General features: G+C 35.4%; 1 protein-coding gene across 4 annotated transcripts in view; it reads left to right on the top strand.

Moving 5' to 3' along the window:
- The window catches only part of SCN1A (sodium voltage-gated channel alpha subunit 1), a 149,897-nt gene extending 126,853 nt beyond the window's left edge, over window positions 1-23,044 (top strand). For all 4 annotated transcript variants that reach the window (XM_044768769.2, XM_070508039.1, XM_070508041.1 and 1 more), the window contains 6 exons: window positions 6,811-7,092; window positions 9,534-9,587; window positions 11,172-11,309; window positions 13,195-13,299; window positions 15,120-15,390; window positions 17,466-23,044. In XM_044768769.2, coding sequence (XP_044624704.1) covers window positions 6,811-7,092; window positions 9,534-9,587; window positions 11,172-11,309; window positions 13,195-13,299; window positions 15,120-15,390; window positions 17,466-18,643 — 2,028 coding nt within the window. In that variant the 3' untranslated portion in view covers window positions 18,644-23,044. The remainder of the gene's footprint in view (window positions 1-6,810; window positions 7,093-9,533; window positions 9,588-11,171; window positions 11,310-13,194; window positions 13,300-15,119; window positions 15,391-17,465) is intronic.
- The last annotated feature ends 2,244 nt before the right edge of the window (window positions 23,045-25,288 follow it).

Genomic DNA, 25,288 nt, shown 5'->3' with positions numbered 1-25,288 from the left:
TCATTCAAATGACTTTGTTTCCTAATTCATCTTGGGAGTTTCCTTACAAACCTGTATACAAAAACGCAGATGCACTGTTAAAGTTGTACATATAAAGATATGATAATAATCAACTAAAGTGACTTCTACATCATGTGCTTCTCATTTGTGATGATCTAAACTGTATTTCACAAGTTTTATTGAAAATGATATGAATCACATATGTGCCTAAGTATAAGTGTAAAGGAAAAAATTAAAAATTGTCAAAATTTTGTCTGTATAGTGCCAAAGCTTGCATTATTTGACTATATTCAAGAGTAGGTTTTAAATATTGACTGAATTTTAAACTTTTTTGAAAAGTTATGTCTAATGTAGCCTCAGTTTGTAACTGCATTAATCTTCTTAATTTATATAAATTGTTAATACTAACTTAAAGATTTTATAAATGCGCACAATTTTTCATGACAATTAAGTAAAACATTTATAACATAATGAACAGAAAATGTAATTTTGACTCATTACCATAGATGATTCATAAATTAACTATAACTTAATTCTCATTTCTCAGAGTAACATAAAATTTTATATTACTCCTTTTAAGGAAATATTAAACCTATGATTCAGACAGATTAGAAATTTTGCCATTATTGACTTGTTGTTTCCCATCTTTTTTAAAAGCATGAAACATTAATATATAAGATGTATAACATAAAAAATTAGTTCTGTTTTTCAAAAAATTAAATTTTCTTTTACCAAAACAAAGCTGCTGAATTCAGTATGATTCCAATAGGAAAACGGCTCTTTTGCTCTCTAAGGTTTAGTTATGTTTATAGAAACTAAGCTGTATTGTAGACTTCCATTTCATTTTCCAGGTTGTTGATAGCCTTATATATTCTTTCTAAAATGAAATTTATTATAAATGTCATTTTTTAAGAATATAAGACTTGTCTTCCATTTCCCTAATATACAAAAAAAACTTTTCCTCTTTAGAAACCATTTAACACAATATAATACAGTCTTATTTTACTTCTCACAGAGATCCTCTCATTTTTACTAAAATGTGAGTGGAAATTCTTTCCAGCATATGTAAAAATGAAGTCTATTTTCCAATTGAAATATTGCTTTCTTTTGTTTCAGACTGGCAGTGTCAGTTCTGGAGAAAAATATTTTTATATCTTCTACTTGAAAACATGTCACCTGAATCAAATTAATATGTTTAAAAGTCTTCTGAAATCTGAACAAAACAATGGAAGCTGTTATAAACATTTCAGACTTGACCTTTAGGAAGTTTACTAAATCCATGAGTCAAATGGCCAGATTTTTTTCACATTTAGCCTTTATTTCCATGGCAATGTTGGCCCTGTGGGTCTACCTTTAATTTTTATGGAAATAACCTTATCTATAATTATTGCTCAATAAAGCTTTTTATATTATATGAAGAGGTTAATTTTTGGAATTTGAAGTTTTAAAAGCAAAAACTCCTTATACATGCCAATAGGAGATGAACTAATCATTTAAATTATCAGATTTATGAATATGGTTCCTTACTTTGTAATAACAGCATATACACAAACCTAAAATGACTGATCATTCCATTGTGTATTTGGCATTGTAGAGACAAAATAACCTGATGATTGATTCTATTTTTTGTGTTTCTAGTGTTTGGATTTTTTGACTTTGTAAAAAAATATAATCATGGATGATGGTCAGGATGGAGTATATAATAATGAGGATTATAATTGGAAAGTGAGATTTGAGTATATTCAGAAACTCTCATTTTATTCTTTTCTGTAGCAGCATAAAATCACAATAGCTGTATCAAAGCGTAAATCAGGCATTCATTTTATTTTTGTTGTTTTATCACTTTTTCAAAGCATGTGCTTTTACGCAACATTACCAAATAAAGCATGTTGTACAGTGCTTGATAAGAAGTTAGAAAGCAATAAACAAATTATCATCACGTTGCGTTTTATGTTTTGCATGTTTTATGCACATTTCTGGCTGACAGCTTTTAAACATTTATTGTATTTCAAATTTCCAGTCCAAATTTTTCAACTTGTAAAATTGAACTGAGTGAATTGATGTCATGAATATCTAGAGTAAAATAAAATTTGTACTTAAATTTGTGTTTTTAATTTCCTAATCTAGGGAATCTTAAATACTTTCTTTTTCAAAAGAACTCAAGTCTTGGTTGATAGGGAGACAGAGAACATCATATACAAAAGTTAACACCAAATGTTCTGTCATATCAGATTTCTAACTAATAACAAACTATATATTTCTATTTTATATAGGATAATCTTGCTCCAACTTGGATGGGGTGGAGCGCTGGTTCCTCCCCTCAGCCCTTTATTATGGGTACTGTATTACCCCTTTTGCTACCTTTCATCCTTTCACTGTGACTTTGTGTAGTGGGATGAGGGGGGGTGGGGAAGGGTACCATTCCACCACAGTAGGGAAAATATAGTATTTATATTCTAATCCCCTATTTTGAATTGTCTTAAATTTTCTTTTGAGAAAAATACCTCTGTGAATTCACCCTCTGTGGATTTGAACTCCAACTGTTGATATCTTTATTAAGTTTCACTGAATATGGTTTAGTTATTTGTATATTGAGTTATCCATTTATTAGGAGGTTATCTGATTGGTGAGGGTGGGGGACCCGGTTTAGAATGATCGTGTGAAAATTTTAACTTGTCAAATTGATGATGCTGTTTGAGGCATAAAACCCTTGCCAATTTTCTACATTGCTCTGGGTCCTGACAATTGCCATGGAGGTATGGGCAGTTGATTTGTGAGCAGGTGATAGGATACAATATTCCAGGTTTCATAAGACTGATATTGATTGTGTAACCATTCTCATTCTTTATTAAGTAAAAGTTTATAGGGATTATTTTCAAAATGTAACAAGGCAAAAATATATTGAGTTGAGTAAGCACTCGTGATTTGTGTTTTAAATGGAAAAAAGTTAATATAAAAGGATCCACTTATTTGAATTATACAGACAAGAATACCCACCTAGAAATAAAACAAAAACATCTTGTCATGTGTATTAAGATAGAATTTAATGCATAAGGTCACTTCCTAGAATAAGTCAATCTCAACTAACTTTTTAGGATCTTAGAAGTTATCACAGTGAAAACAAATAAAAATAAATCTACATTTTGTTTATTCTTGAAGTTTAGGAATAATATGCAAGAAGGAAAGTTTTTATTTTTGAGGGAGAGAAAAAGTTGGAATTTTTTTAGATAATTGATGCATCGTATCTTTCAAAAATAATTACCTTAATTAAACCCCACAAGACAAATGTAGTCATTAGAGTAAAAAAAGATTCTATTCTTCTTCATACTTAAAAATGTGTGATTTCTACTTTGCCTACTTCTGATTTTTATCCATATAGTTTTTGTGTTTTGATTAGAGAAGCATTAGAATCCATGAGTACTATTGATTTGAAATTCAAAGACAATTCTTTCAAGCAAGAGGACATTTCTGCCTGTATCAAAATTCCTAGCATTAATTTGCATATTTACTTGTCAATCTTTGTTTTGTGTTGATTTAATCAAAATGCAGATAATGAACCGGACTCAGGAAGTTTCTATAAGTTTGGGTTGTGCTAGAATAGAGAAATTCTATTTGATGATATTTTGCAAAACATTTGTTGAGAAGAAGCAACCTCTAGCATTAATTTATTAAGATAGTTTGTTTCTTAGACATCTCCTTTTCTGCAGCCTGAAAGCTCAATGTGTTCTTTTCAATTTATTCAAGCCAGTTCTGCCTGGTGCCTCCACCAGGCGGGAACTAATTATTGCAGTTCCCTAGAGCCTGAAAAGAGTTAATACATCTCCCTCGGGGCTGGACCAATGAAAGGCCTGAGGCTCTTGGGAAAAGACAATTCTTTCTCTGATCCTTCATTGTCTAACTTAATGAAGTTTTAAATATGAATGGACCTTTGTATAGTAAATTCCCCAATGCTATGCAGAATGTTTTCTAAAAGATATAGTTCTTTTATCTTCATAAAAATTAACTTTTTCTCTGGGCCAAATGTACGCCAACATTGCAAATTATGTCCTAAAAGGCAGAGGGCTTGCTTGTATCATGAATTCCAGAGTTAATTTTAATGCAAAACTAGTCCACAGTTTCAAAGTAAACTTGTCAGACTTATTAGCTAACCCTCCAATTTTTTTGTTGTGCCCAGCTCTTTATTCTCATCCCATATCCAGAAATAACATTTAAAAATTATGCTTTGATCAATAAATGCTAAGTTAATCTTTACTTCATCCATTCATTCAACCAACCATTTTTGTATTCCTATATTCAAAGCACTCTGTTATTTTCCTGTATTCAAGGCACTCAAGGCCTTGAAGGATCCACAAATATATTTTTGCATCTTAAATATAAAAAAGAAAAAGCCCATCATCTGTCAGGATTACAGGAATGCAATTAACTCTAATACAGAGCAAGATGGGTACCAGATAAGTGGGAGCAACTCTAAGAAGAGTAAGTAAGGTAGAGTGGAAGGAGCACTAGACGCTATTTTAGTCTACTGTCTGAACTTAACCTGTCTTAGCCCTAGTTTTCCCATTTGCCAGATGAGAACACAATACTAAATTATCTCTGTGGTCCTGTCCAGCACTGGAATTCTGATTCTTGAGTTCAAAAAAGGAATCACTCATCTTTATTTTGGAGGCTAAACTGGGGGGTGAAGTTGGGCTCCACGAAAGAAACGCTGCTGGAACTAAAGCTCATGACAAGAAAGACTATTTCAGAAAGGAAGGTATTGGACAAGGAGTTTCAAAAGAAATGGCATCTCAATTCTCTGATAATTATATTAGCACATGGTAATTACGTTAGTTGAGTTGGCAGAAAGGGTAGGTGGCTAGGGAAGTTGAAACTAGAAATGTAGATTGTGGAGGGATTTGAATATCAAGATTAAGGAAAATATTTGATAATCAGTGGGGAGCCGTTAAGTACTTTTAAAGTGAGAGTTGGGGAAAATTAATTCATCTTACATGGATCAAAGGAAGAAGAAAATTAGAAGACTCTGACCATAGTACAAGTATGAACTAAGAGAGGCCAGAACTAGGGTGGCGACCGGGAAAATGGAAAAGAAGTGACAGATATGAGAAAGTTTTTGAAGAAAGAAGTGTGAGACCTACAGATTGATGTGAAAAGAAATTCAAGAAATAGGTATAGGTAACCAGTGTTCTGCTCATGCTCTAAATTGGACGTTGTAGGTAAAAATGTACATTTTAACATGAGCTCTGTGTATACGCAATAGAAATAGTTTCTTCATCTGGATGGTGGGCAAAATATTCAGAAAAGAAGGGAAATAAATAATAACTTGATTTCAGCTTTTGAATTTTGAATCCAAGAGAAATCTAAGTGTATCCACACATTTAAAATGAAGTATAAAATAAGGACTATTCAATCAATTGCATTAATGCAGACAGCCAAATGAGATGAGGTAAGGTGCCATGGGTCAGCTTGGTAGGCTCTATAGACCACATCATTGGAATCTGCCTGGATAATGCAATCGACTTCATTTTTCGATGCTCATTTCCCCACCTCTATCATTAGTGGTTTTATTTTTTCCTTTGGCCTACTTATCACACTGTTTTGTAATCCTAGAAGGCCTAGAGTTTTTTACAGACTATAAACAGGGCTCAGAAGCATAAGGAATTGGCTCATGGGTTTGTTTTTTCAGACAGGCAGTCAAAAAGCTTTGTTCTAAAAATACACTGGCATCAAATGGCAGATAGAAGATATTTTGATGGTTGTTGTTTACTTTGGATCAGATTGTCCAGAATAATAGAAATACATGGGTAGAAATAACTTAGCTATTAATGTTCAAGTCTGAGGCATCATCTGCCACTTAGGAGCATTTTAGGGCCTGTCTTTATCTTCCCTCTTAGCTACTCACATGCAGCTCCATGCGAACTGTGGAGGAGGGGGCAAGGACAGCCATCCCTACAGTGTTGCCGAATATGAAAACTCAGATTTTAAATGTGTGATCCAGAAATAAAGATAAGAGGGGAAAAAACATGCTTCTATAGAAAAAGAGTAGATAATTATTTGCACAAAACTTAATGTAATCACATCAGATTTGGGAACTATGTATGGCATCCCTCCTTTTCCTATTTTCCTAAGAAACTGATTTCTATTATGTTTCATTTAAAATAAGCTTATGGAATTAAACTCAGTAAATGAAACAACTGACATGACTGGAGCTTGAAATAAACGATGTGATGATCTAACGAAATACATAATGCTAAATTGTCTTGCTTCTTATGCAAAAATTATTATTAGTCATAGCAATGCATGAATAATTAAGGACAAAATTATATTAGGTATTTAATAATATTTTTATATTTATACATCTGAATTTTTAATTTATTAAAGTATATTGGTCAAATCAACTCATGTCCAAATATTTTAGTTTCATTCTTTAATATATTGCCTTTTTAAAATGAGTTCATCTCCTGTATTAGGATTTCCTACCTCTCTTTTCTCTAACAAACAACAAATATTCTGAATTCATCTGCCAGCAAATTCCTCTGATTTTGCTTTCCTTTAACCTTTCAGTCCTTCCTCCTCTATTTTTACACTTTTTTTGTCTCTTTGTTATAGTGTCTATATTTGTTTCTCTAAATGTATTGCTTAAGAAAGAATGGATTTCATTTAAAATTTTTTTTCTACTTTGCTTTTAAGTATCCTAGAATAGTCTCTATGGTTTAAAAAAAATTAGAAAGACTAAAGATTACTAGGGGAATGTTTTTTCTTTTTTTAGCCAACAAGAATTCTGACTTTTCTTTTTTTCCATTTGTGTATTAGGTGGTTGTGAATGCCCTTTTAGGAGCAATTCCATCCATCATGAATGTGCTTCTGGTTTGTCTTATATTCTGGCTAATTTTCAGCATCATGGGTGTAAATTTGTTTGCTGGCAAATTCTACCACTGTATTAACACCACAACTGGTGACAGGTTTGAAATCGAGGAAGTGAATAATCATTCTGATTGCCTAAAACTAATAGAAAGAAATGAGACTGCTCGGTGGAAAAATGTGAAAGTAAACTTCGATAACGTAGGATTTGGGTATCTCTCTTTGCTTCAAGTTGTAAGTAAATACTCTTTTCTCTGAAATCTGTTTATTGTTTGGAATAATAACAAAGTAACGACATACGTCTGAGTCACTAAGAAGAAAGTTTAGTTATGAAGAAGAATGTTTATAACTATTTCTTTTATTCTAATTTTAATTTATTAGTGCAAGTGTATGAGCCCAGAGGGGTGGAAACTTCAGTACATTTAAGCAGTGCAGACATGGTCGATAGTGACCAGGTATTCCAGTTCTTTCCAAAGGTCTTTTTCTCTTTCTTCGCCTATGAACAAGTTGATTGATAAATCAATAGTTTGCTACTAGTTTTTCTATTGCAATGGGAAAGTTTGTTTCACTGATGGATCACCCTCCCAAAAACACATGCTTAACACATATGACTGCATTGGGACTAATTGATGGGCCTTAACTGCTCCTGAACTGTATGACTTGGATTGAAGATTGAGGAAGGACATTTAGGTTTTAGGATTAGATCCTCATAGTGAAACAGAAATAATATGGGATGGTGCCTGGACACAGAAATGAGACACAAGCAGCTGTTCTCGCCTCAAATGAACTTTCGGTACAATTTACTTCAGTCTATTTCATCTAAATATTCATTTTTTCCACTCCTGGGTCTCTAAGCCTGATTTACCCAAAAGAAAAGTAGTTTATACAAATGCAAAAGATGATGGTCCTTTAAACATTTGCATTTGATGCTGCTTTTGGCTACAGCTGCCTCGGCAACAGAGCAATGGATAAAAACAGAGTCCAGATCGTCTGAAAAACATTGTAAAAATACCGCTCTATTTTGGCCACTAAAAACTCAACTTAAGCACATGTACACACACACACACACACACATACACACCCACAAAGCTGTGTAAGTTCTTCCCTTGTGGTTCTACAGAGTCTTTAAGGCAGAAATCTATTTCGGTTCACCAGGGTTCTGTTTTCAATTGTTCCACCAGGAGACTAACGAAGCAGGCAAACCTGCACTGGTGAAATCCCTCTTGCATCTCTTTCAGAGGTGTCTGTACTACGATTTCTTTACAAGTTCTTTCTGCCTTCTTGTTGGAAATTCTCATTTCTCTTGTAGATATTTCCAACTTACTCTGAATGCTCGTGCAATTAAAATAAATTTTAAAAATCTGGCAAGTACAATTTCTTTAAATATTATAGTAGACACATGATGATATTTCCTTAGGCATTTATCCTAACCCTTCACTAATAATCACACTTGTAAATATCACTAAAGCATATCACTTCCTCCGTAAAGTTAAGAAAAGGAAAATGGAAAATTTCAAGCAATCCCTTAAAATGCTAAGTGATTCTGAAAATATAGGGTGAAGATCCTGCATGAAGCCATTATATTCTGCTACTAAAAAACCCTAAAGTACTGATTTGTATTTGGCTTTAGACAGAAACAGCTCTCTGTTTATTAGTAATTCATTGAAACGGTTCTTTGAATCACTTTTTTCTGTTCCTGTATCTAGTATGTAACGGACATTTTCTATCTTGACCTCAGCCATTGACACATTCAACACTCCCCTCTTTCATGTACAAAACAACTTCTACTTTCTAGCTAAGAATCGTTGCTTTCTCTTCACTGCTATCACCTGCGCCCTTCCTTGCTTTCTTGCCATGACATCCACCACTTCACCAGTGTTAGTGTTATAAAAACAAAGAGGTGTTGGGATACACATGCTGAAAGCTTTGTAGGCTGGCCCACTAGCTAAGGAACAATCATCTTAGGCCCACAGGTCTCAAAATTCATGTTCTAGGACAAATAACAAGTTATTATAAGTTATTAGACTTGGGATCCTTCTTGAATCTGTGAATGTCAAATATCTACTTACTATTTTCCACTTTTCTTACCCATATTAACTCACTCTCATCAAAATTACAGAGAAGAATGTGGAGTATAGGATTATTTCTGGATATTATGCTTCAAAATTCTTTAAAAAATAGTGGCAACTCTGTCTTTCTATTTACTTGTATGATTCTTAGAGTGTTAGAATCAGGAGAAATCTTAAACTTTCAGTCACTTTGCTCACCTTGCAGATAGATTTCAGCAGATGATCATCAGATCTAAGTTGTCATTGTTTTGCTCCTACAGACATTGCCAAATGTGTTGGCATTTGTATACTTTCTAAAAGTACTTTACCAAATTTTGATAGCCCTTTAAACTGTGTGATTCCATTAACCCTGAAGGATTAAGACGTATTTGTGAGTTGATTATCAGGCCGGAGGATATATCAATTGACCATTTTGTTCATGATGTGTTCTAGAAATGAAAAGACTTACTGAGATATTATGTTGGTCCAAAATTCATGCAAGATTTGTTTTGAAATGTCTTTCAAAAATACTCTTTTAAGAAAAAACATATCAGTAACAATAGTTATTAAACATCAGGTCTGAATTACTTTTACTCTAAAGTAAAACATGCATGTCCTTTTTCATAGGCTACATTTAAAGGATGGATGGATATAATGTATGCAGCAGTTGATTCTAGAAATGTAAGTATGTCTTATATTCTAAGCCTTTTTATAAGATTGATTAAATGCTAAAATTAATTCAGCAGAGCATGGAAGCTGAGTGGAATGACTCTACAATGATTAAAAAAAGGAAAAATATGACAAATTAATATTCTGATACAGTAATGCTTGTTAGAAAGATCTTACTAATATAAAGCAAAACAAATTATTTTGTAAGTCAAACTAAAGTAACATTCATATATTTAATAACTAACAAATATACTTCTATTAAATATTTTTCTATTTTGTTTCCTTTTTATCTACTAATTATACAAGCAGTAATAATTTTGGTGTGCTAGAGCATATGTGGAGAAATATATGATTGCCACCAGTAGTTGAAATGTATATTTACCCTCCATATTGGACAGTATGAAAAGTTAGGGATGTTGTCTAGGCAGCCTTAGATGTCTATAATGATCCCTTTCAAATCCATTCTTTTATATGATTTTAGCATCCATAAATTTACCGGAGCCTTTACTGATGCTGTTATCACTTCTGTGACCAACAGTTTCCTTTAACTTTTTATCACCAAAGACCTAGTTTTTTAGATTTCTCCTACAACAGCCTCTTTCAGGCTTCAAGATGAGAACTAAAATCCATGAGCTTTCCAACTCTGCTCTTCAAAACTTTGTAAAATTTCAGTCTTTATCTTTCCATTCTGAAATCCCCTCTGTTTAGTCTATCATCATAAAGAATAGCCTCTGTCCCTGTGATCCTTAACTGACCTGATGGAGCTCGCGTTTATCTTTCTTGATATGCACTTGTCATAAGTGGCTTCAGTTTTATGTCGAGTGCCTTCCTGATATCCTCCAGAGTTGAGTTATTTCTCTTGGTTGCTTATTATTGTGTTTTGTGACTTTGGTTAGTTTTTAACTTCATTGTCTTTAAAAGGACATGAATCTATGAGGGCACTATCTGTAGTGACTTCTTTACCTCTTTACTAAGTGATAAGTGATAGCTCAATGCTTATTTACTATAAGTACAATCTAGTGACTAAATTATCAATTGAGGATTTATACGATGGAGTGTCTAATTATGTCTACTCAATCTGAAAAATTCAATGAATGTTGTAATGTTAAAGGTCTGATGCCAAACATCTAAATGAATAATTCTTGTTTGCTAAATAAATTCATGCAGACAAAAATGATTCTTTCTAAACATAGTCTATACTTATTTGGTGAAGTATAAATTTTTCACTAATAGTTTTTAAATTATTAGAATTCTGTGCCTTAAAAAATTGCCAAATTTGGCATAGAGCTGTCTAAATAGCAAGATATTAGTTGTATTTACAATTACAAAAAATAAATTCTGAAGTCATAAAAATATATTTTTCACATGAAACACCCCATTTTTCACGTGAAAAATTACCCTAAAGGCTAATTTCAGAGAAGTTTTTTAGAGGTAGCTGATTCAGAGAAAAAAGAAAAGTATTTTCAAAATACTTTTTGAAAAAAAAAGTGCTTCAATATTACTAAGAATTTTCTTTTCTATTCTCATGAAAAAGCACCAGTGACTTCCAGCGTCAAAATGTATTGTGATGTTTTACAAAATATTCTCCTTTGGTAGGTGGAACTCCAGCCTAAGTATGAGGAAAGTCTATACATGTATCTTTACTTTGTTATTTTCATCATCTTTGGGTCCTTTTTCACCTTGAACCTGTTTATTGGTGTCATCATAGATAATTTCAACCAGCAAAAGAAAAAGATAAGTATTTCTAATATTTTTCCTCCTACTAAGATGATAAAATTATTTAAAGTGTTTTCTCCACCAAATGACTACTTTAATTCAGAAACCAAATGGGCGTATACATTAAAATCGATTTTTGCATCCTCCCCTTCTGCCTTCCACTGCCCATCTCTTCCAGGGCATAGAAAGCCAAGAATCACTGTGTTCCATATTCCTGTACATAGACTCTTCTTTTTTTTTTTCTTTTTAAATCAGGGACCACATTTTATGTCTTTTGAAAGAGAATAATTAGAAAAGAAAGAATCCAGGCATATGCTCCTTTCCCAAAGTCAACTTATTGTTTTATCCGTACAGTTCTTCTCCTGAAAACATATCTTCCAGTTAAAACTTTTAGAATCTTTGCAATAAATTAGGCATGCGATGTAAGCTTCTTCTAGGCTTTCTTCACTTTTTTCCCCTTCACTGGTTCCTTTTATATATTCCCGCTTCTTTCTCCCTAATATTTAATTATAAACTACCATTTCTAGTCTTGAATTGGACAGCCTTTTATTTTATTAATTATCATTTATAAAGCCCATTTTATCATCCCAATTATATATGCACATTATAGAAAATATAGAAAGTAAAGAAATATCATTACTTGAGAGGAACCACTATTCACATTCTGTTTTTCTATTCAAACTTTTTCTACACATATTCCTGTTATTGAAGCTATTTTATCCATAATTACATATTTTCTTTTTGACTTAAGTATTTTCCCATTTTAAGTCTTCATGTGTACATGTCATAATTTACTTAACCATTTCCCAACAAATTGATGATTTATATTGTTTCTAATCACTAATGATTTAAATAGTACCATGTCAAAAGTCTTCATGCCAAAAAAAAACGTCTTTAATTATTTTCTTAAGTAAATTCCTAGGTTAAAGTATTTTGCTTCCCCAAAATAATACATCCACTCATACTTCTGATAACAGTGTAGAGACGTCCGCAGGTCACTGCTGCTTCACTGGCATCAACTAGGCTCTGGTTCTTAACACATACTTGATATTTGATAAACTAAAATTGTATTTAATTTTCATGTCTAGTAGGTTTCAACATGCTTTCCAGTGCTTTTTTGCCATTTGTATTTCTTCCTTTGCGTACTGCTCCCTCATCTCATTTACTCAGCATGTTTTGTTAATATGTAGCAAGTGATTTCATTGTATGAGACTCTTCCAGCTTAGAACATTCCTGCTACATCTCCCTTTATTGTTACTAACGTTATTCTGTAGTCAGTCTCAGGCTCTTTCTCTCCCCTTATCAGCCTGAGTTCCAATCTTCTGTACCTACTGGCCTATCACATACCTGCCATACTTACAATTTCTGATTTATCCTGTAACACTTCTACAAACTCACCCAGCTTTCTTTCTATCCTTTTGCTCCAGTTCTTGGCAGAGTGAAAGTGGCTTTTTATGAGTAACTCTAAACCATCTTGCAATATACATACTCTAACTGTTTGCTATATTTGAATAAGAAAACATTGTCTTTAACTTCAGTAAGGCAGTATGTATAGTGTAGGGAACCAAGTATTTAGGGTCTCAGCAAACCAAATTTTACCTCTCACTGAGTTTATGATCTTGGGTAAAAATATTTAACCTCTCAATTTCTGGGGTTTTTTTCCTCCATAAAATAATAACGAAAATAATAAAGCCAACTTTGGAAGACTGTGAAAATTAAATAAGGTTATATTACTTAAAAAGTCCTTTTAATTTTTCAAATTTAAAATCCCAGGCACAATTATGTTAATTGGAGGAATTTTGCATTTCCTTTTTTAACTGTCACTTTCCTATTTTAACATTGGTTGAAAAATTATGTGCAAAGGGACACAGTTTTAACCAGTTTTGATATTTCTTTTCTATACTTTGGAGGTCAAGACATCTTTATGACAGAAGAACAGAAGAAATACTATAATGCAATGAAAAAATTAGGATCAAAAAAGCCACAAAAGCCTATACCTCGACCTGGAGTAAGAAATACCAAATGATATGGGAAAAAATATACAAAAACAAAAACTTGCATGGGTTTTCTCACAGAAGAGATAGCAGCTAACATTTCCAGCAGCAAAGATCTCTTCCACTTTTAGAGCATCATTAATTCATATCTTTTATGGTAAAGGTAAAAATTTTGTAAGAAGAGAGAGACCAAAAAGAAAAAGAAGAAATAGAAAATGCACCCCTATCTTCAAGGGATTTAGAACCACACAGCCAGAATCCAATCTAAATGCAAAGGACACATACACAATGTGACGTGCACAAGAAAAAACTGATCAGATAACTCAAGAATTGTTACTGAGCAGTGATAGCGAAAGGAGTAAACCTTTGGAAGGGGTTAAAATACATGCAGTTTTCAGGGGCCGGCCGGGTGGCGCAGCGGTTAAGTTCGCCCGTTCCACTCCTCGACCGCCCAGAGTTTGCCGGCTGGGATCCCGGGTGCGGACATGGCACCACTTGGCACACCATGCTGTGGTAGGCGTCCCACATATAAACTAGAGGAAGATGGGCACGGATGTTAGCTCAGGGCCAGGCTTCCTCAGCAAAAAGAGGAGGACTGGCAGTAGTAAGCTCAGAGCTAATCTTCCTCAAAAAAAAAAAAAATGCAGCTTTCCCACTCAATTAACAAATGGATGAAGTTCTGAGTGAAATAACACCTTACTTCCATTTTATTTTTCATTAGAGGTACTGAGTGTTCTGGAGGAGGAAGAAATTCTAGTATTTACTGTTCATATATATGGCTATAAACTTAGAAATTACTAACGTCTATAGAAGTCAGAGTCCATAAATAAAATTCATGATGACAAATAACAATTCTCATGTTTCCATGATGAACTAACCAAACAACTGCTGTGAAATGGATAAGCCCTATCTCACACTGTATTGATTGTTATGATGACGATTTATGATATTAAAATAATTCCAGGGGTGTCTTGGGGAGCAGAATACTAGTGAACATTCATATTGTGCTAACCAACAACTGTCTTCTTAAAACTGATGAGTAATATGTACTTTCCTCTCTTAAACCTTAGCACTAAAAATAGAAATGAGTCAACTGTGTAGGAAAACAGTAAGATAGAAGATATCCTTAGAATTCCTCAGTGGCCTAGAGAAATGAGCCAGATAATTGCCTGCAGTGACTGACAGTGACAGAACTGGGGAGCAGAACCACACATCAGTGACAAGAGATGTGAATTTTTGACATCAAAGCATAAAGAATATCATTCTGGTCTAATTATCCCTGTGTAGGCTCAGCATTCTGTGTCTGACGATGTCAGCAAAGACTGATGGGAGAGCATCCATACTGCCATAGCTGGGCTTTAAATGCATAATGTTGTAGGTGTGTCCTGGAAACCCCAGGTTCCCTTCAACAATTCTTTGAGAATAACACAAATGTATTATTAATACATACTATATTTTGAAACGGCTGCATGGTCCAAGTGATCATGGGAAATTCTGGTAAAACAAACTTAAGCAGGTTCCTGAACTTCTCATAATCTTAATATGTTAATATGCATGTTGTGCCTCTGAGATAAGTGTATAGCATGCAGCGTTTCTTATCAGAAATCCCCTTTTGACAAGGGATTGTTATTCTCTGGAATGCACTTTGGTAGATAGCAATTAGATAACTAAATTTAAAAATATAGCATGCTATAAACCATTTTTCACAAAATTCAGGACCAGTGCTTACTACGTACAATACTAGAGAGTCAATTAATGCAGAAAGTACTTATGTAGATGTTAATGTGTACAGGAAAACTCCTCTGTTGCTAAAAGCATTTCTGTTTCTCTACAGAACAAATTTCAAGGAATGGTCTTTGACTTTGTAACCAGACAAGTTTTTGACATAAGCATCATGATTCTCATCTGTCTTAACATGGTCACAATGATGGTAGAAACAGATGACCAGAGTGAATATGTGACTAACATTTTGTCACGCATCAACCTGGTGTTCATTGTGCTGTTCACTGGAGAGTGTGTACTGAAGCTCATCTCTCTCCGCCATTATTATTTTACCATAGGCTGGAATATTTTTGATTTTGTGGTTGTCATTCTCTCCATTGTAGGTAAGAAGTATTTCAAGTCTCTTAAGTTAAGCCCAATAAAAGTAAAAGTTGGGACAATCAAGTTTAAACTAGAGGTCATCCCACCACTCAGAGATAACCACTGAGAAAATTTTGATGTATTTCATTCAGGTGTGTTTGTTTTTCTTACCAAATGAGGTGCCTGTTATATACACAGTATTGTATCCTATTCTATCCATTTTAGACTAGGTGTATCATTTGTCAATATAGTAGAGTCTCATTCATTTGAACTAGAAATATGCTATTAATTAAGAAAAAATCTTTTTGACATGTTGAGATTGAATAGCTTACACAATATCTAGATGTCTCTGTTGAGAAGAAGACTAGAAATTTGGGCTGAAGAGACTTTGCAACAGAGATATAGATGTAGAGTCACCAGCATGTAGATTGGAGTAGAAGCTGGTGGCAAAATAAGGAAAAGCAGAGAATAAAGATAAGAACAAAATGTTAGCAAATGTAGATGGTAAGTTCTTTAAGCATATCAGGTAGAGATTTTCTGAATTACCTTGATATGGATTTATAGTAATGATGGACAAGGGAAATGAAGCAGCATGGGACATCGTTTCATCAGTGATACACTTCAAAGTCTGGAAGGTACAACAGGTCACATGAGCAATAGCTCATCTCATACAACTCTCGCTCCAGTGAAGTGAAGTCTGTCTGTGGACCTGAAATATTCATTGTTTCCTAAACTGGATGATATGGCACACCTAATATTTTGCCATCTAATATGGGGACCTTTGTTGGGCAGATTGTCATGCCATTCCCCCACTGAAGAAACTGGTCTTATATCCAACTCATATGTTGTATGTATCCTTTGATTCCCACACTAAGCTGTGGTGTCATCAGTAGTGGATAGGGTACTAAGGTTGCATTCACCTCTATTCTTTCTCTCTATCATTCTCTCTCTCTCCCTCTGTCTCATACACACACACACACATACACACACTTACTTAGTCTTACTTATTCTTCACAGAATGAGGCAGTGTAAGTCAAAGGCACTTGGTTTCTTGAGCTGCTTCAGTTCAATCATTATTTCATTATTTAAAAGGTAAATGGAGAAAGAAGCTTAAAAGAAGAAGGCTGAGAGACCAATGTCAGACACAGGAGACCAGAAAGAGCATCAGCTTGGATCCTTTCAGAAATGCACCACAGCATGTGCAAATGTATAAGAATATTATAGTGGAAGCTTAGGGAAGAGTCAAGTTCATGGAGAGATGAAAATAGCATTAAAAACTGCAGAGAGTTTTAGATGAATAAGGACTGAATACAACATATATGACTTGGCAATTTCACAAAAAATAATTCTATTCTTATAAACACGTACTTATACTGTTGGCCATTGGTGTTCAGACAGACGTGAGCATTCTTAACTATTTTTTTAGATTCAGTCTTGGGATTTTATGTAAGCTAAAAATAGACTATAGACATCCCTCAGAGACAAAAAGTACTGTAAAATCCTTATTGCATAGAATATTGCCTTAGTCAGCTCAGACTGCCATAACAAATTACTGCAGACTGAGTGGCTTAAACAACAGAAAATATATTTTCTCCCAGTTCTGAGGCTGGAAGTCCAAGAGCAAAGTGCCAGCAGGGTGGGATTCTGATGAGAGCTCTCTTCCTGGCTGGTAGACTGCTGCCTTCTCACTATGTGCTCACATGGCAGGGGAAGAAAGAGAGAGCAAGCTCTCTAGTACATTATTCCTATCATGAGGGCTCCATCCTCATGACCTCATCTAAACCTAGTTATCTCCCAAAAGCCCTATCTCCAAATACCCTCACATGGGGAAGTTAGAGCTTTAGCATATGAATTTGAGGGGGACACAATTTAGTCCCCCTCAAATATCAAATATCGAGTTGAATTTAATTCTGAATGTCAAAATTAAGGTATATTGATAACATCTATTATACACAACTATATATATGTATGTCAAATTTAAGATTACATAACTGAATTTCAGTACTCTGAACTTTACCTTGAAGCCTTAACAGAAATGTAAGTATTATTTTAATGGATCACTTCTTCACTGGTTGGTACTCTCAATTTTCATCCATAGGCATGTTTCTGGCTGAGCTGATAGAAAAATATTTTGTTTCCCCGACCCTGTTCCGAGTGATCCGTCTTGCCCGCATTGGCCGAATCCTACGTCTGATCAAAGGGGCCAAGGGGATCCGCACGCTGCTCTTTGCTCTGATGATGTCCCTTCCTGCGTTGTTTAACATCGGCCTCCTGCTCTTCCTGGTCATGTTCATCTACGCCATCTTTGGAATGTCCAACTTTGCGTATGTTAAGAGGGAAGTTGGAATTGATGACATGTTCAACTTTGAGACCTTTGGCAACAGCATGATCTGTCTGTTCCAAATTACCACCTCTGCTGGCTGGGATGGATTGCTAGCACCTATTCTCAACAGTAAACCACCCGATTGTGACCCTAATAAAGTTAATCCTGGAAGCTCAGTTAAGGGAGACTGTGGGAACCCATCTGTTGGGATTTTCTTTTTCGTCAGTTACATCATCATATCATTTCTGGTTGTGGTGAACATGTACATCGCCGTCATCCTGGAGAACTTCAGTGTTGCTACTGAGGAAAGTGCAGAGCCCCTGAGTGAGGATGACTTTGAGATGTTCTACGAGGTCTGGGAGAAGTTTGATCCTGACGCGACCCAGTTCATGGAATTTGAAAAACTATCTCAGTTTGCAGCTGCTCTTGAACCCCCCCTCAATCTGCCACAACCGAACAAACTTCAGCTCATTGCCATGGATTTGCCCATGGTAAGTGGTGACCGAATCCACTGTCTTGACATCTTATTTGCTTTTACGAAGCGGGTTCTGGGAGAGAGTGGAGAGATGGATGCTCTTCGAATACAGATGGAAGAGCGATTCATGGCTTCCAATCCATCAAAGGTCTCCTATCAGCCAATAACTACAACTTTGAAACGAAAACAAGAGGAGGTGTCTGCTGTTATTATTCAACGTGCTTACAGGCGCCACCTTTTAAAGCGAACTGTAAAACAAGCTTCATTTACATATAATAAAAATAAAATCAAAGGTGGGGCTAATCTTCTTGTAAAAGAAGACATGATAATTGACAGAATAAATGAAAACTCTATTACAGAAAAAACTGATCTGACCATGTCCACAGCAGCTTGTCCACCCTCCTATGATCGGGTAACAAAGCCAATCGTGGAAAAACATGAGCAAGAAGGCAAAGATGAAAAAGCCAAAGGGAAATAAATAAAAATATTTGGGCAACAAATTGTTTACAGCCTGTGAAGGTGATGTGTTTTTGTCAACAGGACTCCTCTAGGAGGTCAATGCCAAACTGACTGTTTTTACACAAAACTACTTAAGGTCAGTGCCTACAATAAGACAGTGACCCCTTGTCGGAAAACTGTGACTCTGTGTAAAGGGGAGATGACCTAGACAGGAGGTTACTGTTCTCACTACCAGCTGACACTGCTGAAGACGAGACGAAATGGCTACTCAGACTGTAGGGACCAGTTCAAAGGGGTGCAAACCTATAATCTGGGGGTTAACATGAAACACTTTAGTCTAGTAATTGTATCCACTCTTTGCATTTCAACTGCCACATTTGTCACATTTTTACAAAATCTGTTAGTGGATTCATCTTTTTTTTATCCATATATTGTTTATTATATGTGACTATTTTTGTAAATGGGGTTTCTGTTGGGAAATAGACTAAAGGGCCTCTTTCACACGTATGCTACTGGGGGTTATGGCAAATTGCATGGCCCTCCCATCTACACAAAGACGTGGTTTGCATGAGGGCATGCTACACTTAGAGATCATGCATGAAAAAAAGTCACAAGGAAAACAATGAGTTCTTAAATTCCATTCGCGTTTCTGGGAGGGGTAATTACGTGATAATTGGAGGTGCTTTGCTGATCTTGTTTTGTCAAATCCAGCCCCTAGACCAAGTAGATCATTTTTGGGGGGTAGGTCATTAAATCTTAGCAGCTGCAAATTTCATTCAAATGTCTGGAGTCATAAATGTTATGTTTCTGTTTATTGTAGTTAAAAAGAAAAATTGAATAATGAGCACTGCTTCCCCCCAAAGACTGAATTGACCAAAAGAACCCTTTATAAATTTCTGCTTAATCCTGCACTTTGTTTAGCCATCTTCAGCTCAGCAAGGTTGACACTGTACATGTTAATAAAATGCTATTTATTATGTAAATAGTCATTTTACCCTGTGGTGCACGTTTGAGCAAACAAATAATGACCCAAGCACAGTATTTATTGCATCAAATATGTTCCACGAGAAATGTAGAGTGCAAGCTTTACACAGGTAATATAATGTATTCTGTACCATTATAGATAGTTTGGATCCTATCAATGCATGTTTATATGACCATGCTGCTGTATCTGGTTTCTCCCATCGCTCAGAATCTCATTTATGAGAAACCATATGTCAGTGGTAAAGTCAAGGAAATTGTTCAACAGATCTCATTTATTTAAGTCATTAAGCAATAGTTTGCAGCACTTTAACAGCTTTTTGGTTATTTTTAAATTTTAAGTGGATAACATATGGTGTATAGCCAGACTGTACAGACACGTTAAAAAAAAAAAAAGATACTGCTTAACCTGTTAAAAATGTGTTTAGAATTTTATAAGCAAATATAAATACTGTAAAAAGTCATTTTATTTTATTTTTCAGCATTATGTACATAAATATGAAGAGGAAATTATCTTCAGGTTGATATCACAATCACTTTTCTTACTTTCTGTCCATAACACTTTTTCATGGAAGAAATTTACTAAATAAGAAATGAAAACAAGACGGGGTAGTTGTAGATTTCTGCTTTTTTATTACATTTGCTAATTTTAGATTATTTCATAATTTTAAGGGGCAAAATTGGTTGACAACTCACATCCAAATTATGCTTTGCAATTGGAAAAGGGTATAAAATTTTATTTACACTTTTAGTAGTGTCTGCGCTGATTGAAGGTAGTGCTTATTTTTCATTTTCGTCCTTTTTTTCCTAATTTCTATTTATGTTTTCATTTCTTTGGAGTCATGCTGCTGTAGATTGATCTAAGTATGATGTGGATTTCACAATTTTTTTTTCCACAATAACAGAGAGTAGTGAACTTACATAGTCAATTACATCAGGACATTTTTTGTTTCTTACAGAAGCAAACCATAGGCTCCCCTTTTTCTTAAAAGTACTTAGATAAACTGTATTCGTGGACTGCATGCTGGAAAATGCTACTATTACCCTAAATGATGCTAACCAACATTAAAAATGTGCAAAACTAATAAAGATTACATTTTTTATTTTATTGTTTGCCCAGTTACTTTTTGTTAACAGAGTTTTAGAACAAGATGAAGATATTTTTATTCTACCAGTTGCGGGAGAAGAGGAGCTAAACACACACACACACACACACACACACACACACAAAGGGTCTGTCCACGTGGGTTGACAGCAAGAAAACCTGGGGTAGAAATGGAACTGAGGAGAATGACCTCCCAGAGGCTACAAGCAGTAGGGTATGATCTCTGTTAGGAGAAGGAACTAATGCCAGAGCACCAGCTGGTGGTTCCAGACCAAAAAGAAGTATGGCAACCAGAGCAATCGTAGATGGCCACTTAAGGTACTAAAAGAAGCCCTTAAATCTGTACTAAAAGAATTAACTGTTGCTTGTGTGAGTAGGATATTTTGTTTGCTCCTCTGGAACCACTCTCCATGCTTCTCCACCCTGTTTTGTGTGAGGGTGATTTTATGCATTGCATCAATGGGCTCTCTTTCCCTCACGCTCCCAATTGGTTTGGCCAATGAAAATTCCCAGCAGGAAAGCACCAGGGGAAGAAGAGTGAAATTGGGTATTTATTCCCCAGTTCCTTCTTTGCTGGCTTGCTCCGGGTTGGCAGTGGCTGCATTCAAGGGAAAGCCAGACTTCCCATCAGACCACCCCCTCCTACCATGGAAGAAGAGCTGCTTTCTCAGAGAACATCACTCCCCCTCTTGCTTCCATTAGATCTGTGGCTGCACTTGGAGTGCTTGCTTATTCCTCGCAGCTTTCCCCTGACCTTCCTGACGCCCCGTCATGAAAACATTCTCTGTTGCCTCATTTCAGCGTGCCATCAGTCTCCTGCTTGGATGATACAGAGATTAAATAGCTTGTGAAAGTGGGCAAGAGGCTAAGATTTGCCTTGGGTCAGCATGGAGGCTTAATCTAACTGGCTTTGGCTGATAGAGAAACAGGAACTAAGGAAATTACCATGAAGTCAAGCGTAGAATTCACAGAGATCAGGGAAATGTTACTGGAGTGGTCCAGACAGTGAACTTGACAGTTAAAAGAAACTTACCTAAATTTCAAAGGAAGGAGAAGCCCTCGTTTGTTATCAGGGTAACACAATCTCAGTCCTGAAGCCAGAAAGGGAACACACTTTGACGGGGAAAAGGAGCAGTCACAGTGCTTCTTCTATCCTTCTAGAATTACTAACCTGTCTCTTCATAACATCATTGCCCTAAAACAGCATGTGGCTGAAAAGAATTTTCGATTTCCAACTAACATAAGTAAGGATTATAGGAGAATTTCTACAGATTTTTAATATTCCACAACTACATCAGTAATCACGAGTATCTTTTCAGGGAAATGAATTATATGTGTATATGTGTGTATGTGAACATGGACATATAGATAGAGGGCGATACAGATATGTGTGTGTCTTTAGGGTAGGAAGGATTTTTTGCTGCTGTTATGTTATTAAAGTGTGTATGTATGTGTATTCACTCTGTCATCTGTTTTGGTGTCCTAGAATTTATGTTTTCTACTCTCGAAATTAGATATACAATCTGTAATTACTTGAAAGTATACTGTATTTTAAATACTATTCTTGTTTCCTGGAAGTCATCTTTCTGAAGAGTCACTTACATGATTACATTCTTTGCCCTGCATGATAACCCTTAGGTTGCTAAAATAATATTTTAGAAGAGATCTGTGGCATAGAGGTTTAAGACCCCAGTATTCAAAGCTAAACAGATCCAAATTGGAGCCTTGTGATTGAAACTCTGGTGATTCTGTCCATATCATAATAGAAGGTGGCTTATTTGCTGTCTGAGCTGGGACCCAGACATTGTGGGTGTAAATCGATAACCCCAAGCAGAGTTCCACAGACTAGCACTCCCATGACAAGGTTTTCACATGCCTACAGTTAAGCCAGGAAATTAAGAATAACTTCACAAATATTTATAAAGCCAAACATACTCAATTTGAAGAATTTTATTGCAAAAGTGTGTCGTTTAGATTATTTCTTAAAGACTAAAACAATTTTTATGTTAAAATTCTTTTTTAGAAATTATGGTGAGAATAACCGATAGTGGGTTATTTGTTTTAATATTTGGTCAAATTAAAAATTGGCAACCTCATGTTGGTTCTCCCATTTGTATTTTACTGGTACAGGAAATCAAGAGTCTAGGAATCACTGGATAGACAACCACTACTTGATGTCCTAAATTCATGTTTGTATGTGTGTCCCAGAAAGTTCAGATTAGAACTATACAAACTATATCAAAGATAGCAAATATGTCCTGTAATTTCATATTCTATCATGTGTGCACTGGAATTTCATATTACTAAGTGAGAAAATAAATGTTTCTGAATCACTATGAATTTCTCAAAATATTTGTGATTAAAAAAATACTATTGTTTCACTCAGGTGCAGCTGATAGTACTGTTCTTCCTGGCACATGGAAATATTCTATGAGGTTGTCAATTAACATTGATTCAATTAGTGTGACAGCAAAAGCTCTAGAGGAGGAAAATATTCCAGGCAACCAAGTATTAGTGGGGAAGTTGCATCACCAAGAAATTTGTAACATCATGAGTGGATACTGTGCAATGTTAACTGAGCACTCAACGTTGCTCAAATCCCTTATTATCCCCTCAGAACACTCCTATTTGCAGATAACTCTGCCTCTTACCTCACCAAGAAACATGAAGACATTGTCATGAACTTCCTCAACTTCTTTCTTCTCTAATTAAGATATCTGTCTTCCTTCTCTTCTCTCCCCTCTTCTACTCTCTCCACTCCCCTCTTCACCCCTTCTCCTCCCCTCTCCACCACTTTTCCTCCTCTACCCATCTCTCCCTTTACCCTCCCTTCCCCTCTCTCTCCTCCCCTTCTCTTTCCACTCCCCTCTCTACCCCTTCTTCTCCTCTCCCCTCCCTTCCCCTTTCCCTCACCTCTGTCCTCTTCTCTCCCTTTCCCCTCTCTTTGCTTTCTTTCCTTACCTTTCCTCCACCCTTCCTTCCTTTCTCTTTTCTCCTCTCTCCCTCCCTCACTTCCTTACTTCATATCTTTCCAGAGGCCATTTTCCCCCTTCACTTCTATACACTCTGATACCTTTCTCTTTTATCTTTATTCTCTCCTTCTTGATTGATCCTTTCTGTCTGGCTTTGCACTTTCAATATTGGTCTTCCTGGGGCTGGCCTCGTGGTATAGTGGTTAAGTTTGTGCACTCTGCTTCAGCAGCCAGGTGTTCACAGATTCAGATCCTGGGAGTGGACCTACACACCACTCATCAAGCCATGCTCTGGTGGCATCCCACATGCACAATAGAGGAAGATTGGCACAGATGTTAGCTCAGGGACAATCTTCCTCACCAAAAATAAAAATACAAAATAAAAAAATTGGTTTTTCTAATCTTGAAAAATAACTTTGCTCAACTCTGATGCATCTTTATCCACTGTCACATTATCTCATTTCTTTAAAAAATTCCCTTCTAAAATCAGGGTTCTATACTCACCCCCTGCACTCTTGGTTAAAATCAAATGAAATATAGGTCTCAGGTGATATTCATGAGAAAACTTGGCTGTGAATAATCTTGTTGACATAAGCACATTGAGTTTTCAAAATGCTATGCTGGCTCTTATCCTTCTCAATAACATTATGAGGAAAAGACTGGAAAATACTTACAAAAGGTAGATATAGGAACAAAGAACACTATCTATGTGAAGCAAAGCTGTACATGCTGTGTTTGGTTGTCATGAATTACGTCTCCTCTATTTAATGTTTACTTAGAGGGACAAGATGTTAATAGAGTTTTTCCCTTGTTAACTGGAGCATTTTTGTTTGCTTCCCAGGAGTGTAGCCTTTATTTATGAGGATATGGAGACCAGAAAGTTCTTAAACTAAAAGTTTCTTTTATAGGAAATTATATTTTAAGTGCAAATTCTTCATGAAAAAATACAGCGTCATAGAAAATTTAATTTGCTCACTAAGCTATTAATGAATTTACTACCCTGTGTTAAACTTGCCATAGCCTTGAGCACCTTCCTCACCTCTCTTTCTACCCACTGAAACCAGCCTATCCTTAAGGGTTCAGTGACAGCTTCATTGTTTCTTATTACTGGAAAGGAATTTTCTCTCTCGTGAAATTCTATGAGATTTGACGTATATTTCCAAACCTGGACATTCTTGAGAGTGAAGGAGGTGACTATAAATAATTATGCTGAAACAACAGGGATAAACCAGGACTTTACTTGGCAAACCAGGACATAGAATTACCTCCTATATGCCATTTGTTGGGACTTTTACACTGCCTTGATGCAGAGGTTTGGAATATGGGTTTCTTCTTCTCATCACCCTCCTCCTCCACTTCTGCCACAAGAACACACACACAAGATAGTGTCTGATAGGCAGGGACTGGCCTGAAATACTTTGTATCATCTGGAGCGCTTTGCACTCGAGGAGGTTAGCAGATATTTAGTAAATGAGCAAATTAGTTATTTAGCTTTTAGCAACAATTGAAATAGTTCTATGTTTAAAAGAGTTATTTAGCCATCTAAGACATTTCTCCTTTACTTATATATTATATTAGAGGGTTGTCATTGTATGCAAGATATATA

Source organism: Equus asinus, chromosome 4, assembly GCF_041296235.1.
Source record: "Equus asinus isolate D_3611 breed Donkey chromosome 4, EquAss-T2T_v2, whole genome shotgun sequence".
In the NCBI taxonomy this organism is placed as follows: Eukaryota; Metazoa; Chordata; class Mammalia; order Perissodactyla; family Equidae; genus Equus; species Equus asinus.
The sequence above is the reverse complement of the archived record's forward strand: the minus strand, read 5'-3'. Positions and strand labels throughout refer to the sequence as shown.